Below are 19,127 nucleotides of genomic sequence, written 5' to 3' on the forward strand. Positions count from 1 at the left end.
CTACGTTATTAACTGCTAAAGCTTAGACGGGATTGGCTATTGTTGTACCTTCCCTGCGCTTGGCACTCTACTCCCAAAACAGGTGCCGCCTTCCCCAAATATTTGTTAGACCTACTATGCCGGCATCAGCGTGTACACTCGGAAAGTCCTCAGTCGCATCCAGGTGGGCTCCTTTGTGTATCTTACAGAACATCAGATGGCTGAAGGGAGGCGTCAGTGAGCTCTCAGGGAGAGGGTGCCTCCCTCCCTCCCCTCCCCATTCCTGCCTTTCAGAAGCTTGGCACCCAGAGGCGCCAGAGTGGCTCATTCGGTAAAGTGTTTGACTCTAGGTTTTGGCTCAGGTCATGATCTCACAGTTCGTGAGTTTGAGCCCTGCATCAGGGCTCTGTGCTGTGCTGACAGCTTGGAAACTGCCTGGAATTCTCTGTCCCCCTTCCTCTCTCTGCCCCTCTCCTGCTTGCTCTCTTTCTCTCTCTCTCTCAAAAATAAACATTTAAAAATAAATAAATAAATAATCACCCCCTATGAAGACTTTCCACCTCTTCCAGACAGAATGAATCATCCCCTCTTTCTAAGCTTTGAAAGCTCTGAGCACAGAAACAGTGTTCCATTGTGTTCTAATAGACTCTCCTTTGTTGATTCATGGGCTCCTTGCTGATTGACCCATCTCTTATCAACATCTGTGTTCCAGAAACTGCTTAGTAGCTATTCATAATAGAGGGTCGGTAAATTTGGAAAGAACAAAATGTTTGTAATAAACTGAAAACATCTGGATCTGGAAACAACACCTTTTTAGGACTCAAGTCTAGATAAGGATTTTCATTTTCTGTTTGCTTTTCAATACTGCCATCCACACCTCCGCCATCTGCCCTTGCCGATCGGGTCTATGACCTGAGTAATCTCAGCAATCCTCTATTAACTAATTATAATGAGAGAAGGTGGGGCCTCTGCCTCCTGGAAATTAAAACCTTGATTAAGAATCAAGAAGAAAACAAAAATAGAATCAAGGAGGGGCCCCTGCTTGGCTCAGTCGTTAAGTGACTGACTTTGGCTTAGGTCATGATGTCTCGGTTCCTGAGTTCGAGACCCATGTCGGGCTCTGCGCTGATAGCTCAGAGTCTGGAGCCTGTTTCAAATTTTATGTTTCCCTCTGTCTCTGCCCCTCCCCCACTCACGCTCTCTCTTTCTCTCTCAAAAGTAAATAAACATAAAAAAAAAAAAGAATCAGGGAGACAAGAGCCTCTGAGTTTTACATTAGCCTCTTCACTAACTGCCTCCTGATAAAAAATAACCTCCTATAGGCATCTGGGTGACTCAGGTCATGATCTCCATAGTTCATAAGTTTGAGCCCCACATTGGGTGAGCCTGCACCCCCCTTCAGGTAAGACATGCTTTTCTCCCTCTCTCTCTCTCTCTCTCTGCCACTCATTCACTCGTGCCCTTTCTTTCTCTCTCTCAAAAAAACAGAAGAAAAAAAAGTAAGAGCCTCCTATAGCAGAATAACCTTGACCTCAGCTCTAAGTCATGATGAAGCCTTACTGTATCAGGGCAGTGGGAAAGGCTAGCACCCTTACTGAGGTTCAGTTTATTTCTGTTTTAAAGCTGGACACTGAGGTGAAATGTGAACTTACCAAGTAATAGTGTCCAAAGATGCTTGGCAAGTTATGGTTTAAGTCAGACTAGGTTGCTGCCTTAAGGGCATACCTGGTGGGTGCTAGGGTGGCAGCTGGAACCCAGGGAATGCACATACTTAGATGTGGGCAGGGCAGCAGCCTGGTGGGTCCAGAGGATCTCTTTTCACAGGGCAGGGGATGCCAGGCACGGAGCTGCAGGCATGGGGGTCGGGCGGTAACCCCTGGTGGGAGGCACCTGAGAAGGATGCACCTGCCTCCACCAAGCAGGCTGGGCTTTCGGCTGCATTCCCCGCAGCAAAGGGGGTTGGGGAGCAGGGGGGAAGGCAGAAGACCAGGTTTAGAAACTAGGTCTCAAGAATGAGGATTTAAAGGAGACTCAGCCTCCAGGAATACTTGGGGTTGAATTCAGCCACCTGAGCCTGCTGTTGACGCGCTACATGCCTGGACAGGGGCAGGGCAGGGTTCAGCTGAAGAATGTCAGTGCCCAAGCCAAGCTGAGGGCAGGTCGGAGGCAGGCGAGGCCTAGGGAGGGGTGAGAGGTAAGGAGAGCAGTGAGCAATAAGGAGTAAAAACTGGTGGAGCCTCCCAACTATGTCTGCTAGTCTTGCATCAGAGGGAGGATCAGCACCCTCCGAGAAAACAGAGAGCTCCGTGTGCCCAGTGCATTGGACTCTTACTTAACACGATACAGGTTTCCCCCACTATTCGAAGGTAAAGCATTCCCGTGAAAAGCTTTATCGCCCCAAGTGGCAAAAAGCAAAGAAGTAATTACCATTAATTTATGTGAAAACAATTTTTTTGGCATTTCCAGACCCAGGAAATAACCTGTGACCTTAGGATACATCTTGCTAACAGATACACAAAACAAATCAAGGTAGAGCACAGATGCTTACAGATACAGTTCAAGGCTCCTGCGGCTTCACACGGAGATGCTGAGTGTGGTTCCAGGGAGGGAGCTCCCCAGCGCACTCTGGATGGTAGAGGTGCGCACTGCCTCTGTGAGGCTGGCTCCCTTCTAAACAAACACTGAGTGCTATTTGCACTTTTAACCTTTTCTCATAAAAGCCAAAATCCTCTCTGGATTTCTTTGGGCTCACGAAAACACGTACTATTGTAAGTCCTTTGTAAAAGCAAAGTGGCATGACCAAACTTTCAAAAAGGAGAAGATACCTGTATTTAAAATTGATTCAAAGTGGATTCAAAAAGACTTAAACGTAAGGCCGCAAACTATATGGATGAAGGGGAGTGGTTAATACCGGCTTCCAGCCACAGAATGAATAAGTCACAAAAGGTGCAGCATAGGGAATGTAGTCACTGGTACTGTAACAGACTTGTATGGTGACACATGGTCCCTACACGTGTGGTGAACATAGCGTAGCATATAGACTTTGTTGAATCACTGTGTACATCTGAAACTAATATAACACTGCGTATCAACTCTACTAGAATTTTCTTTCTACTAGAATTTTTTAAAAAAGACCTAGAACTATTAGACTCTTAAAACACAGAACAACAGCTTCACAACATTTGATTTCGTAATGATTTTGTGGATACGACGTCAGAAGCACAGGCAACACAAGGAAAAATAAACAAATTGGATTTAATAATTTGAAACTTTTATGCATCAAAAGATAATATGAGAAGAGTTCAAAGGCAACCCACAGAATGGGGTTCTTCTTCCCCTCTCCCTTTCACGGGCTTATTTTTCTGGGGTTTTGCAATGAGCCTGTTCCGATGAACTGAAGACTCTGAGTCACCTCAAGGAATGTACAATGTTCCAATCAGACTACTTTCTGCCTTACTAAGCATGGGCGATTTCTGGCGAGGCTCTGAGGACTCAGCCAATGAAGAAGCAGGAGAGGGACTTCACCCTGGGAGATAAATTGGCTGCTTTCACCGCCCTTAGTGTCCATCACATACCCACTATTGTAAGAACTTGATTAAAGCCTTTCTTCACTGTGCTGCGAGTCTCCACGTCCCTCCTTTGATTGGGCCCATGGGCTTATTTCTTTTTTTTCTTTTTTTTCTTTTTTACAAATAGTTTATTGTCAAGTTGGTTTCCATATAACACCCNCATGGGCTTATTTCTAACATTTGAGATTTCAAACACACTTACTCAGTGACTTGTGGACAATACTGGCCCCTTTAAAAACTAAGGTATCCGTTGTCACGTTCTGTTCATGGCCCACCCCTCTGGGTGTTTTCTTAGCACCATGTAGGCAGGTGGTGGGTGATGCACAGGACAGACGCCCACAGGAATTTGTGGCCTTTCTGCCAGACTTGGGGGCGGTGGGAGGGGATGGAAATGTGTTCTCAGGTGGAGGTTATCGAACTTTACTAGTCAGAATATGTCAGATGTAATTGCTTCAGGCACAACGGACCTGAATTCTTGGAGTAAACAAGCGCCCCTTTTCCCAGAAAGAGAGAGAGAGAGAGAGCGAGAGAGAGAGCCGTGCACATCGTCTGGGTTACTTTTTTTAAAGTCTGTTTGTTGCCTGGTGAACTGGGAAGACCCTGGGCCCTGGAACCTCCACCAGGCAGGCCTGTCCCAAGGAGTAGCTGAAGTTTCCTGGTCTTGTCCTGAGAAAAGAATTCAACGACATGCAACACAGCAGACAGCAGACGAGTGACACAAGCAGGAAAGTGTATTAAAGTGAAAGCACACTCAAAATGTGAGGGGGGGGCGCCTGGGTGGCTCAGTCGGTCAACCATCTGACTTTGGCTCTGGTTACAATCTCACGGTCTGTGGGTTCGAGCCCCGCGTTGGGCTCTGTCTGACAGCTCAGAGCCTGGTGCCTGCTTCATATTATCTCCCCCTCTCTCTGCCCCTCCCCTGCTCCTACTCTGTTTCTCTCTCTCTCTTTCAAAATTAAAAAAAATTTTAAAAAGTTTTTTTTCTTAATGTGAGGGACAGAGACAGCACAAGCTGCGTGACCTTGGGGGGTTGAGTTTCTATCTTTTACTAACAGTTGTTAACTAGGGGTGGAATATTTATTGCTTCATAGGGGGATGCAGGGTTTCCTGGTTTTTCTTCTTTTCTGGTCAAGGGTTTCTTTTCATGGCACCTGCCATCTTGGGCCTGGCTGGTCTAGTCTTGCTTCTCTGGACTGCTGCTTAGCAGGCCTCAGACGTTCCTGATAGCTGGCCAGGACTTCCTTTTTAGGTAGCTGGCCAGGACTTCCTTATTAGGTAGCTGGCCAGGACTTCCTTATTAGGGGCCTCCGGGTGTTTGGTTAAAAACCTATTGCCTATTCCACCATGTTTGATCCGGAAGATCTTTGGTACAGACCCACTTACCAGGCATCGGAAAAGGCCCAGTGAGTCTGACTCACAAAATAATATCAAATGGGTCTGACTTGCATTTTAAGTAACAAGCAGAATGCCAGGCACATAGTGGGAATTTACATATGAGGTGGACAGATGGTGTTATGAATGTTTCCCTCCAAAATTCATATGTTGAAATCCTCTGCATGAAGGTATAGGGTGATGAGTCATTTAGTGATTGGGAAATGAGGGTGAAGCTTCAGTTGGGTCTAAAAAAACCAGGAAGGGCTGTGATCGCCGGCAGCTCTCTGCCGGGTGAAGACACAAAGAAGAAACTGCTGTCTGCAGGCTGGGGAGAGGATTCTTACTAGACCCAGGACCTGCTGATGTTTCGATCTTGGACTCTGCAGCATCCAGAACTGTGAGAAATAAACGTTAATGCTGTTCTGTTAGAGCAGCCCGAGACGGCTAAGCTAGTTGGATCGGGAGGTGGAATAGCTGTACAAACGAGGGGGGAAATGAGCTTAAAAGCGTTGAGTTGGGAGAGGAACTTCTGAGTGAAAAAGTGATGTGAGAAATTTCAAAGTGACACCAAAGCTTTGTTCTTAGACTGATTTTCACCACTCAAAACTCAGAGCCCCAAGATTTTTTCTGATGATAAAATGCTTGGCTTTTCTTGGCTCCGTCAGAATTGCTGGACTTGACTGTAAAGCCATCTTTGATGATAGACCAGGTGCTAGGTGTCTCTAGCTCGTTCGATGAACCTGTCTGCACTTGGTGAGAGTCAGGGTCAATCGGTGATGAGGGAAGAGCTGGAGAAGAAAAGGATGGGGCGGGAGAAGGGAGAGGGGAGAAAGTGTGGGAAGATGGAGGAGGAGATGGAGACAGAAAGAGGAAGTTGGTGGACGGAGACAGGAAAGGAGTCACCAATTCCCACTCACGCCAGAGGGGTTTTGAGGGAGTGGAGAGAGCTCTTTCCGGTGAATATGGCTTTGTAACATCTCTCTCTCTCTAATGACTAGATATATTTTGAACACATACAAAACCTTACTTCTGCCAGATTTCAGCAGGGCCATCGGGTGTGACGACTTTGGAAAGTGGCTCATGGCTACTTCTTGCCGGTTACCCTCCAAGGTGTGCACATCAGCAATGTCACCGGTATCTCGCACCACAAGTTTACTTTTGGCAATGCTGCTGCTGGCACAAGCCTGGAAGACACTGGACCGTGAGTGTCCTGGGATCTGGGGACCTGGCTGGGGAGAGGGGAGAGGGAAGGAAGGGGAGGGGCTTCCCCAGGTTTCAGGCAAATGGGTGCCTGTTGCTCTGTGCTTTAAGGACGGGGACCCCAGCCTAAGGACTCTGCCTGTATTGTGCTCCCAGTTCCCAGCTCAACCTCTCCTACTGAGTCTCACCTTCTACTCCAGGAAGCCTCTCCTGGGTACCCAGGAACCTTCCAGAATTGGGCATGTGTTCTATGTGTTCTATGTGTTCTATGGTGTCCTTTCTATTCAAAGTCCTGTCTGTTCAGCTAGATTTCAAGTCCCAGGAGGGCAGACACTGTCTTGTGCTTTTTTTTTTTTTAACCTAAGAACTTGGCAGATGTCACTAAAAATATTTGTCAGATGGGGCGTCTGGGTGGCTCAGGTAGTTGGGCATCACACTCTTGATTTTGGCTCAGTTCATGACGTCACAGTCATGAGATCGAGCCCCAGGTTGGGATTCTCTCTCTCTCTCTCTCTTTCTTTTCTCCTCTCTCTCTCTCTCTCCCTCTGCCCCTATTCCCCACTTGTACTCTTTATAAGATAGATAGATAGATAGATAGATAGATAGATAGATAGATAGATAGATATTTGTAAGATGTATGTATGCCTGAGGGGTCTATGGTAGGGAGCATCAAAGTACTTTGCTAAAGCTCAGTAGTAAATGGTGGGGACTAAGGATGCAGAAGATGGAGGGGGCTGGAATGGAGACCCCTCTCTCTCTAGAAGGCCCTTCTGAGTGAGTGCCTGGGCCTCAGCTCCCTTTTTCTCTCACAGATACTCATTCTCTCTGCCTTGACCTCACTGTCAAATCTCAGTCGGGACCTGGACATCCTTGGTATAAAGTGCAGGGCTCAGTGGATAAAAAGCCTTTCCTTCAGTATGACAGTGACAGCAACAAGGTCAGATCTTCAGGTCTCCTTGGGGACAAGGTAAATGCCACCAAAGCATGGACAGAATTGACCCAGACTCTGGAAGAGGTCGGGCAAGAGCTCAGGATGATCGTGTCTGACATCAAACTGGAGAACAGCATGACCAGGGGTGAGTAGGAGACGGGGCTGGGGAGATGGGGATAGTCAGCAAGAGAGGCGGAGCCAGCAGGTGCAGGGAAGGGGGCTCGGGTACAAGAACTGAACATTGGTCCCACCTAAGAGACACGGTGGCCATACTGGGAGATCATGGAGCTCAAAGAGTCCAAGCTGAGGGGCAGCTTGGGTGGCTCAGTCGGTTAAGGGTCTGACTTTGGCTCAGGTCATGATGTCACTTCATGGTTCATGAGTTTGAGCCTCATGTTGGGCTCTGGGCTAACAGTCCAGAGCCTGCTTTGGATTCTGTCTCCCTCTCTGTCTCTATGCTCATGTTCTATGTTCTCTTTCTCTCTCTCTCTCAAAAAGAAATAAATAAAAATTAAATAAATAAATAAGTCTAAGGTGAGACTTTGCGTGTGGATTGCAGGTCCTCCCACCCTGCACGTCCAGCTGTGTTGTCAGTGTGAAGGAGAACGAGGCACCGCTGCGTCCTGGCACGTCAACATCAACGGACAGCCAGCCCTCCTCTTTGATGCGATGAACAGGACCTGGACAGTCATAAATCCTGAAGCCAGAGCCATCAAGGAGGAGTGGGAGAACAAGGGACTGGCAAACAATTTCAGGAGGATCTCCATGGGAGACTGCCATCACTGGCTTAGGGAATTCTTAGACCACTGGCAGAAAGTGCTGGAACCCTCAGGTAAGGGAGCAGGGCGACCAGGATGCAATGACTCTCTTCACAGGTCTAGTGCCTTCCCTGGGTGGGTAGCAGTATGTGTGTGCAGTTAAGGATGGGATGGATCAATCCGCTGACTGACCTCTTGCTGGCCTGGGGAGTCCGTGATTGCCACGGGACCTCCACCACCCTCCGTTCCCTGCCACCTCCCTCTGCACAGGGGCCCCCTTCCCCGCTAACCGATGACCCAGTCACCCTGCACTGCTAGGTGGGTCCCACGTCTGCCTGCATCATTGTGCTTGAGCCTTCTCCTCTTGCCCTGTTTTACTTATTCTTTATCCAGGGCAAACGTCACTTCTTCTGAAGCCTTTACCACCTCCCCCCCCGGACTAAGCACCCCCAATTCTGTCCCCTCAAAAAGTTTTGTCCACAGAGAACGTGCCAAAGTGTCTGATAACCAGATGGACGTCAGCTGCCTCCCTCAGTAAAAACATCAGCCCCATGAGGACAGGACGCAGCCCCCTGTCCATCTTTAGACCCCAGGACCTGATAGACTGGCTGCCACATAATGAATCAACAAATTGGGGGCTGACATGAGGAAAGTAGGTGCTCAGGAAGGTATTTTATTTTTTATTGAAGTGTAATTAATATACACTGTATATTATTGTACAGATGTCTATACATTGTCAACAGTTCTATACATTCCTCAGTGCTCATATGAATAAGTGGACTCTTAAAACTCTTTATCTATTTCACCTATCCCACCACCCCCCCACCTAGCAAGCATCCCCTCTGGAAATCATCAGGAAGGTATTTTTTCTGGTTTGACAGGGCTTTCACTTTTGTTTATTTTAGTACCACCAGTAAATGTTCCAGAAGCTGACCAGTCTTCATCCACGCTGTCACTTGCATGGATCATCCTAGGAGTGATTTTCATCAGCCTAATCATAATTGTCATCTGCATCAGCATCTATAGAAAATTGAGTAAGTGTATTGCAAGCTGGCCTCTGGCTGTGGGGCAGGATGAAGTCTGGCAAGGACTTGGGGGAGGTGAGCCACGGGTCTCACTCAAGCCCCGTCCACGGATCCATCGCTACACAGAAATGATGCATTTCTCAGTGTGGAACACTCACTAGGGCTGGGGGTATGTTGGGATGGCGGAGACTGGGATAGGCCGCCCAGTGGTGCAAGCAATGAGGTGGGGGGGGGCAAACCAGTATCTACTCNNNNAGTCTCTCCTCCTGGGGGGGGCAGGGTCTAAGATCCACGTGTGGGGTGGGGGTTACCTTGTTGCAACCTAACCCAGGGTTCCCGCAGACCTTTGATGGAAAATAAAAAAAAAAACTTTGGTTTCTGAGGATAGCACGATGTACTCAACAATTTTTGTAATGTTCTGATAGCTGTTCCATTATCAGATGTTTCTTCTCTGGATCATGAGAGAGCAACAATATTAGACCAACCCTCGGTGGCAAAAAGAAAAAACCACATTAATGACAATCTAATATATGATCTTTTAGCCCTTCCTTTGCACTCTTTCCATCACGTGTGTCAAGTGGAATGGCATGGCTGCTGGCATTTTTATTTATTTATTTTGAATTCAGTTGAGAGGAAAATGAACTAGGAATATATTTGTTTTGGTTTAACTTGTGTTTGGTTAACTTTGTGTTCACACTCGCTTCTGTGTGCAGATAAGTTAATGCTAAGCAGAAGCCACAGGTCCACTGTGCTGCCTTCCTCAGGGGCACATGGGAGAAGAATATGGCACAAACAAGTCCGCTGCAAGAGAGAGGGAGCAGGGGGTGACAGCTCGGAGGGACTGTCGCCCTGAACACCTCCGCATTCCCATACTTATTGGAGAAGTGACAATCAATCAATAGAAGACTTCAAGATTGTTTTGGTATTTATGAGAAAAGCAACATGCTTAGGCATGAACTTAAGTGTTAATCATGCATAATCAATGAGCCTTATCAGATCCAGTTATCTCTGAAGACACTGAGGAGTCAACAACACAAAAGAAGCTGGCAGCGGTCCATCCTGAGGGGCGGGCGTTCCCATCTGCTTGGCTGTTTTCCCAAGGACACGTCACAATGTGTATTTTTCTTAGAGCTATATTCATCATTTATTAATCATTTTATAGTTTTGTACACTGCTTTTCTCCAAAGCTCTATTTTAAGTGTCACATTGTTCTGAGGGGTGGTCACAGTAGAGTGGCAAAGTGACATGTGAATTAACTTACCTGTTTACATGTTAATATGTCCTATGGTGCCTGACTTAGTTCCAAGGATAAATAATAGTCTAATGTATTTAGAAATAAAACATTATATGAAAATTGATAAGGAGTGGCACCTGGGTGGCTCAGTCAGTTGAACATCTGACTTTGGCTCAGGTCATGATGTCACAAATCATGGGTTCAAGCCCCATGTCAGGCTTTGCTCTGAGAGCACAGAGCCTGCTTCAGGCTCTCTGCCTCTTCTCTCTCCCCCTCCCCCCTTGCATTTTCTCTCTCTCTCTCCCTCTCTATCTCTCTCTCTTTCTCTCTCTCTCTCTGAAAAATAAACATTTTAAAAAAGAAATCCATAAGGAATAAACTGCTACACAAAACATGGATGATTCCCATGAATAGGAAGCTAAGAAGAAAATGTCAGACACAGAAGAATATATATTGTAGGACTCTACATAAATTTCAAAATAGACAAAACTGATATTTGGTAATAGAAGTCAGAATAGTGGATACTGATTGAGAAATGTTCTCTAACTTGATCTGACAGGTGAGGATGGAGGTGCATTTCTTTTTTTTTTTTTTAATATTTTTATTTATTTCTAGGAGAGAGAGAGNTTTTAAAAAGTACATCAAGCTGATCCTAAAGATTTATATACTTTATTGTATAGGAATATTACATTTCAACAAAAAAACATTTTTTTTAAATGTTAATGTTTTATTTATTTCTAGGAAAGAGAGAGAGAGACAGCGTGAGCAGGGGAGGGTCAGAGAGAGAGGGAGTCACAGACTGAAACAGGCTCCAGGCTCTGAGCTGGCAGTCAGCACAGAGCCCGACGCGGGGCTCGAACCCACGAACCGCGAGATCATGACCTAAGCGAAAGTCGGACGCTTAACCGACTAAGCCACCCAGGCGCCCCCAAAAAAACATTTTTTAAAAAAGTTTTTTAAAAAAATTAAGTATTTGTTTCAGTTTTCGTTAATGTCTTGATAAACTGGTGGTTCTCTTGTCAATAATATCTTCAATTGTGAATTAAATTATAAATACATGAGACATTTTTTATGAGAATCAGATATTTATACAGTAAGAGACATTGAGATGGAGAGAACTATTACATGCCAGACAGCACCAGACTCTACTAGCTAGTCGTCTCCCTCCATCAGTGCCCTGGCCTTAAGAACTCATTTCTTCCTCCTCTTGCTGTTATCATCTTTATACCTATACCTTCCTCTCCAGGTTGACCCAGACAGACCTCACGCATTGAGGTATAGCAGTTTAAAAACATCGGCAGCTTGAGGTTAAAGTCACAGTTCACGCGGCTCTCTGTGGACTCCAGNGTTTCATGTGTCTGTTGGCCATCTGGATGTCCTCTTTTGTGGACTCCAAAGATTCTAATGACCAAAATAAACCACTCCATATATGATCCAATGAGGAGCAATGTTACTGATGTGGGAAATGATTCAACTCTTTCAGTTGTTCAAGAGAATAGCAGGGTTCAGCCTGCTGTGTTCTAAGTCTGGGCCCTGCAGTGAAGAGTAAGCTTACCGAATAATAGTGTCCAGATGTGCTTGGTACATATAAGCAATCAGACAGGGGCCACTGTCCAGAAAGGGCCCCTGTTGTGACTAGGACAGCAGCAGGAACCCGGGGTATTTGTATACCAAGACTTGAAATGGGGGCGGCAGCCTGGTGGGTCCAGATGATCTCTTTTCACAGGGCAGGGGATGCCAGGCACGGAGCTGCAGGCATGGGGGTCGGGCGGTAACCCCTGGTGGGAGGCACCTGAGAAGGATGCACCTGCCTCCACCAAGCAGGCTGGGCTTTCGGCTGCATTCCCCGCAGCAAAGGGGGTTGGGGAGCAGGGGGGAAGGCAGAAGACCAGGTTTAGAAACTAGGTCTTAAGAACAGAATTTAAAGGAGGCTCGGCCTCCATGGATACTTGGGGTTGAACTCAGCCACCTGAGCCTGCTGTTGAAGGGCTACATGCCTGGACAGGGGCAGGGCAGGGTTCAACTGAAGAATGTCAGTGCCCAAGGAGAGCTGAGGGGAGGTGGGAGGCGGGGGAGAGCTGAGGGGAGGTGGGAGGCGGGGCAGACTGAGGTAAGGGTGTGTGAGAGATGAGGAGTAAAAAAATGGACCCTCCCATACCTCCTCCACCTGTGGAAAGAGCTCCCCACTGTGCCTCACCGGGTTTTCCCGTCAGAGGGAGGATCAGCACTTGAGAAAACGGAGAACTCTGTGTGCCCATGACACATTCCTACTTTGTTGTCTTTGGCATTTCTCGACATTGCTTTTGCTGTTGTGACAGAGGAGGGCGGTGATTGGCAGAAACTAAATGGGGAGAAGAGCTGATGAGAAGTGCCTTAAATTAGGAGACACTAGGCAAGGGGCAGACCCAAGATAATCTGACCCAGCATCTAACATAAATACTTCTTTTTCCTCTGAAACCCAGAGACAGTTCCAGAGCAGGAAGCAAGACTCAGCTCTCTGGAGCTCCTTAGTGTCTGACCGTGGCTGCTTCGCTGCCGTATCATTTCTGCTCTGACACCAGACCGAGAACGTGAAGAAATCAAGGGTGCCTGGGTGACTCTGTTCATTGGGCATTTGACTCTTGATTTCAGCTCAGATCATGATCTCGGGATTTGTGAGATAGATTTGTGTGGCTCTGCACTAACAATGGGAAGTCCTAGCATTTCTTCATGCTCATCAATCATTTCAAGGATTTGTGGATTTCAGGATAAAAACCCTCCCTAATGTCCAATCCCAGGTAAAGCCTCTTTTTGCTGATAGTCCACCCTAAACATGGACACACCTGTATTTCTCCATTGAAGGTTGTATTCAAGAATGTTCACGAGAGTTTGATCTGCTGGGAGCCGAAACTGGTATCTCTTTCTGCTGCTACTGGCTTATGTTGGAAATGAGGCTGCTGGTATTGACCAGGCCTCACAATATTCCATATCAGACCGATATTCCCCACACAGATTACTCATAAGGAAAAGCATATTCCTGCCTTTACAAAAGAGATTTTAGATAAAAGCTCTGTGGATGATTGTCAAAAGTCTCTTCCTATGGGCCTTGCATATCAAAGACAATTGAGCCTGGCCCCAAGACAAAGAGCCTAATTTAGAGTTAAGGAATAAATGGGGGCAGAATTTCAGTCAACACTTACATCTCCAAGGCATACTTTCTGCAAACACCCTCCCCTACTGGCAGCTGGGATGAGGATAGATAAGAGTAGTTAACACCTAACCCAAAAGCAAAAGGTTAACACATTTAGGACCCCCATGGTGTTCACACATTCAGCATCAAATAGGTTTCCACAAACAAACCAGTCCAAAAACATTCATCCTCTTGAGAGCCAGACGGAATGACTCCTAGCTTATCTATATACAACTTAACCTACATAGTATCCTGTTTTTCACTAAAGAGCATCCTGTTATTTCCTTGGTTGTAAATTCACTATGACTGGGATAACTCTGCAGAATATCAAAAACTTGTTATCGCAAAAGGCCTCCCATTGTAGAAATTCCTTTCTATGACTTATGTTGTTGCTGAACCTTTAAATAAAGGCACCAAAACCGACAGGACAGAGATGCCTGCCTGGTGATCAGAAAGGATCTTGGGGCTCTCTCACACTCTTTCTCTCTCTCTCTCTCTCTCTCTCTCTCTTGCTGACACAGTCCATCCTTCAGGGACCCCTGGACCTGCCGGAGCCGGCCTCCAACATTGATCCATAATAGCCCCCGAATGTGAAATAACAAATTCTCATCAGGAGATGAATGGATACATAAGCTATAGTACTGTGCAACTAAATATCTACCGTATTAAAAAGAAAAAATTACTGTGACCTGTAACTCCTGGATGAATCTGACAGACTATATATGAAGTTCAAGAACGGACAAAAGTCGTCATGGTAGCACAAGTTAGAATATTTGCTCTAACAATAGAATTGCCTCAACCAAAATACCCACGGATACGTGAATGGATAGAAAGATTTGATATAGACAAGCTGCAGGTGGGCGGGGGCCAGAACAGCAGTTGAGAACGAAGCTGCAGGCCCCGAGCGGGACGCCCCCACGTGGCTGGGCTTGCTGGGCTCACAGGCTGAGTACATGGCGGTGGTCCCTGCGTCCTCACCCCGCACCAGGACAACATGCACCTGCACGTCGCTGTGGACAGAACCGCCACCTTCCTAGACATTCTGGACCCGCAGTATGACCCGGACGATGGCCCGGACAACCAGTATTACTGGCTACTGGAGCCCTTCAGGGATAAGGAGGCCCCCACTGGGCCTGTGACCTGCTCCGAGAAGTGTGTCTCCCGGAGACCCCGCAAACCAATGACTTCTGGTGCTGGGGCGAGGAGGGGGGGCCGTCCGGGTCCCGAAGTTTTCCCTTGAAGCAGCCAGCACCTGGCTGCCGTGGGCCGAAGGCGTGCCCTGTTCACATCCTGGCCTGGCTGCCCGAACCCACCCAACCCACTCACCGTAAGGGCTCCCTCCCTACCCCAAAGGCCTGGGCTTAAGGAATGGGCTGTCTACGGCAATGGGCTGTAGCCGCTTCCTCCCCGGCCAGAGTGATTGCAGTCAGGCCAGGTGCGCAGGGGGGTTAAGGGGTGGGGAAGGCAGGTAGGCTAGTTTGTTTCTTGGCTCTGTCACTGCCCCTGGATTTTGAATTGGGGAAAGGGGAGGTAGAGGACTATCCTAAAGCTTAATGAAGATATTCTCTTCTCTGTTCCTTATACTATACTGTGGTAGGAACCCTTCCCTAAGGAGAAAGAAAAAAATTGAAAAAGAGAAAAGACTTCAAGGTCACCTAGATATGAGTCCAGCTGCCTACATCCCCCATGTTCCTGTAAACTGAAACAACTTAACCAGACTGCATGTTTATGTGTATTACCATATATGGGAGACAAAGAAATAGAAAATGCATAAAAAAACCTATGCCATATGATGTGGGCCACTCAGTTCTTTTGGGTACGAACCCAACTGAGCGGTGCCGGCAAAATAAGGTTGCTTCCTGGAAAGAAAAGTCTCAGTGTCACGACTCTCTGAGTGAGAATCCTGCAACAATACGAAATACACTAAATGCCCCGACACCCCCTACCCCAGTAAGGAGGATTTGTACTCCTTACTGTTATAGTTCTAACTTACTGACTACATGACCGAGTGGTTTGAATTGTTTTTAGTTCAAGTTATTGGTAAAAACTAGGTTTAAAAAAAATGAACTACTAATTAAAGTGAGCAGTCCTAATTAATTCATCATGAAACTTAGATCTTTTTCCCAGAGTTGGGGTATCACCCCCAAAACATAGCTATGCATGTAGGGAAAATTGGTGGAAAGTCCTGACACTGTGGAAAAACAGCATGTGCCTTTGCCTCTTTATGCACGCTGGGCTACTGTGGCCAAGAGTGAAGCAGTATGTTTCCAATTTTTTCAAAGATTAAGAAAGCAAATTCTTGATTTTTTTTAACAAAAAAGATGCTTATTCGATGTAAAATGCCTCTGTGTTGTGAAACCTCAGACAGACAGACATGGCAAGCGTTTCCTCCAAGGTTGCTAACATTGTTTTATGGTAGCTTCACATTATGGTAGAATTTAATATGCCTTGGGGGCAGTTTGAACATCTCATAATGCCATTCAATTTAAAACTAAATCCCAGATATGCAAATGATGATTTTCTTAGAAGAATGTTGACAAAATGGGTTTTTAAATAGCACAGTAATGAACGTGGTTATCAATCACATACCTACCTGTTCTGAATTATAGCAAAAAGTTGATGAACTTATAAAATTATTGATAGTGATGTATACGCTATAATAGAACCTAGAATGCATTAAGCCTGCAAAAACCCGTTCTGGCAATAGAACAGTAAGAACAGAGGAATTGATTTTCCAAACTTTATTATGAAATGTTTTAAAGTCCTCAAGTACAAACAAGCTGAATGAAAAAAGAAACAAACCCTCAGGTGCTTTTCAAAAGAATAACTGATATTTGTCCTTCTCTGCCTGACTTATTTCGCTCAGCATAACACCCTCAAGGTCCATCCATGTTGCTACACATGGCCAGATTTCATTGTTTCNATATGGTATCTCTCTAATTTAATTCAGTAAGGACAGTAAAACTTTTGAATCACTAATGAATTCTGAGTAAATTAATGGTGAAAACAGAACTTGTTTTAGCCACTAAGGAAAGAATATTCTTAGTATAAAGACAAAATGTGATGCGGCAAAACCTGGCACCTCTGTGCATAAACGACTGACTTCATGCACTGCTATTGCATTTCCACATATTCCTGCAATATAGGCTGTATTTTAGAGACGACTGTGGGGAAAATGCAATCCCCTCCATCACTGGGATGGAGTACAGACACTTTTTTGGAACTGTTACAGCAAGCCCAGCAAATGAACACCCATGACATACAAAACTTAAAGACATTAAGGTCTCAAAAGATGATTACAAAGAACAGCCTGGACATTCCTGGTCAATGGGACAAAGAGTGGAGCTGACAGACAGATGAATATGTGGAAAAGGAAGGGTGAGGGAGTGACCAACAGAAGTGCTTTGCTGGAAGTTTCTCTCTGGGAGCCAGTCAGTGACGAACAGGCAATTCCCACATGCTGTCCTTTTTCAGTCACAGCCCCCAGAGCCCCTCCCCATCCCATCATTCCTTGCCACCAAGCCAATACTCACCCACTTCAGCACAAGCGTGCGAAGTAAGGTAATGTACTTGTCTGTATATTACAGATGAGCAATCTGGGGTTAGAGTAGGTGGCTTGCCCCCAGGTCACACAGCTAGTAAGTGTGGGCACTAGTATTGTTGTTGATGCCCTTAAGGCTGTACTTTATCAGGCTGAGTTGCATGATAGATATTGTGGCAGTTTTTAAATATTTGAATGACTGTCACTTGGGAGAAGGTACAGATTGCTTTGAGAGACCCCAGAAAATGAACTAGGGAACATACTTGGAAGCTACAAACAGATGATAGCTGAATATAAGGAAAAACCTTCTAATGAATATAGTAAGAGTTGCCCAAAGTTGGAATAGCTGTAATGTGTGAAGGAGGCTACACCCCCAACCACTATAACATGGGGATCGTAATGGTAAACGCTGCGTAACGTTGTTGTAAGTCAGTAAGTCTGTGTTTGTGCAGAATTCTGGGCGGTTCCTGGCAATCCTAACACAACATTCTTATAAATGTGTCTTTTTTACAAATTTTTTAAATGTTTGTTTATTTTTGATAGAGGGGGAGGAAAAGAGAGAGAGAGAGAGACACAGAATCTGAAACAGGCTCCAGGCTCTGAGCTGTTAGCACAGAGCCCAACGCAGAGCTTGAACTCACAGACCATGAGATCATGACTTGAGCTGAAGTCAATGATCCAACTGACTGAGCCACCCAGGCACCCTGAGTGTTTTTTTTTTCTTAACCCTGAGTGTTTCTTAAATTTAAAATAAAAGTCAAGGGGCACCTGGGTGGCTCAGTTGGTTAAGTGTCTGACTCTTGATCTCAGGATCGTGAGTTCAAGCCCTATGTTGGGCTCCGTGCAGGGTGTGGAGCCTACTTAGAAAAAAAAAATCAATAGAAATGTCTAAGCCAATGCTGGGCATTGCCTTAAACAATGTAGAAGACAACTTCTCAGGATTTTCACCAGCTCCCTACCACTCCCTATTTCTCACTCCATCCTCAGTGGGAGAGGGAAAGCAGTGCCCAAAGCCACATTTGTACCTCATAATCTCGGCACCTCAGTAACTGCACCTGGGGAGGGAGACACAGGACCAAACTGGACTCAACAGAATCTCTCTCCTGGTAATGGAGAAAATAAAGGAAAATTCCCTGAGGTCATATAGGTCATAATGGCCAACTGCCCAAACTGCCCAGGTGAGGTGTTCCCCACACCCACTTCCTTTCCCTACTTCTGCATAGTGATGACCCCAAGTCACCCTACCCCCATATATCCAATCAGCTTTAAACACCTCTGCCGGTATGGGTGGGCTTCTTTTAACTTTATAAGCAAATGACCACCTTTGTTCAGGGCTCAGACCTCTGGAGAATGATCTCCTCTGAGCCCACCGGTATAAAATAAACTTCCTCTCTTCCAAGATTTCCGAGTGTCGCTTGGTTCTTCCGTCAGTGACCCAGACCAAATTTCCACAACATTGGAACTGACCATTGCTGGTCTCAGTTTCTGTGCACTGCTGGAATTGAGGGAAGGTAAACTCGGGCTTTGTACAAGGAGGGCAGAAAATGCCAGACTGAGAGAAGAAGACTATCATGGGTGCAGAGCAGTGGACATCCAAGATCACTTGGCCCTGGAAGGGAGAGGCAGCCAATGGGAGACCAACTGCTTGGTTGTCCTGGACTCTGGATCTAGAGATCTCTCTTGTCCAGCAAGAATTCGGGACGCAGGATTAAAATTCAAGAGATGGCTTATGTCCGGGAGAAGACCAGAGCCCCGATTAAGGGTCCTTGCTCAGTTTTTATTAGGATCAGAAGGCTTACAACATGGTGATGGACTTGCACCAAGAGACTCAAGGGACAATGAAATTGTGAGCATTAACTCATGGACTTGAGGGAAAGGGGATTTTGAAGATATGCAGAATTAGGGGGTGGGGTCAATACAAAACAAAATCCAGCAGGGTAGAAGGTTGTTTACAGCAGACTGAGGCACCACCTCTGTTTATCTAAACTGGTCTAGAGGACAGGAAAGATAGAGCAAGCTACCTCAGGTTCAACCAAGTGCCTTTCTTCTGTTAATTAACTCAGCTCCGGGCAACTTCTCGCACTGCGGCAGTTTATGTCCTATTTACCTGTTTGTCTATTGTAGTCTTTCCTTCCTGTGAAAGCAGCTTTTGGCTATAGTACTCAGTTGGGGGGGGGGGTTTCCCCGCGNACCTTTGTCTTATACTGGGGCCTTTGCCCCGCCCTCTCTATACCTATTTACATAGTCTTATTTACCCAAACTTGAGTGTGAGCACCCTATGGCTTTGTAATTCTTTATGCCTTGTTAACCCATCAGTGCAGCCTCAGGAAATTCCTAAGCTTATTTC

General features: G+C 46.1%; 2 protein-coding genes across 2 annotated transcripts in view; both read left to right on the forward strand.

The window, feature by feature from the left end:
• Positions 1 to 5,255: 5,255 nt before the first annotated feature.
• On the forward strand, positions 5,256 to 9,978 carry LOC144241494 (retinoic acid early transcript 1E-like). Its single transcript, XM_077776072.1, has 6 exons — positions 5,256 to 5,319; positions 5,959 to 6,123; positions 6,935 to 7,198; positions 7,613 to 7,885; positions 8,717 to 8,845; positions 9,550 to 9,978. Exons 2-6 carry the CDS (start codon positions 6,003 to 6,005, stop codon positions 9,687 to 9,689), a joined length of 927 nt encoding a protein of 308 aa, XP_077632198.1. The 5' UTR covers positions 5,256 to 5,319; positions 5,959 to 6,002; the 3' UTR covers positions 9,690 to 9,978.
• Positions 9,979 to 14,624: 4,646 nt separating this feature from the next.
• The window catches only part of LRP11 (LDL receptor related protein 11), a 63,901-nt gene continuing 59,398 nt past the window's right edge, over positions 14,625 to 19,127 (forward strand). Inside the window, exon 1 of the mRNA XM_077776154.1 lies at positions 14,625 to 14,674. Coding sequence (XP_077632280.1) covers positions 14,625 to 14,674 — 50 coding nt within the window. The remainder of the gene's footprint in view (positions 14,675 to 19,127) is intronic.

This window comes from Crocuta crocuta, unplaced genomic scaffold (genome assembly GCF_008692635.1).
Source record: "Crocuta crocuta isolate KB4526 unplaced genomic scaffold, BGI_CrCroc_1.0 scaffold25, whole genome shotgun sequence".
Classification (NCBI taxonomy): domain Eukaryota; kingdom Metazoa; phylum Chordata; class Mammalia; order Carnivora; family Hyaenidae; genus Crocuta; species Crocuta crocuta.

Coding starts and splice junctions, on each gene's coding strand:
- LOC144241494 (XM_077776072.1), top strand. CDS start 6,003: ATGGCTACTTCTTGCCGGTTACCCTCCAAGGTGTGCACATCAGCAATG. Junction 7,886..8,716: donor GAAAGTGCTGGAACCCTCAG/GTAAGGGAGCAG, acceptor TGTTTATTTTAG/TACCACCAGTAAATGTTCCA. Junction 8,846..9,549: donor CAGCATCTATAGAAAATTGA/GTAAGTGTATTG, acceptor TTCTGTGTGCAG/ATAAGTTAATGCTAAGCAGA.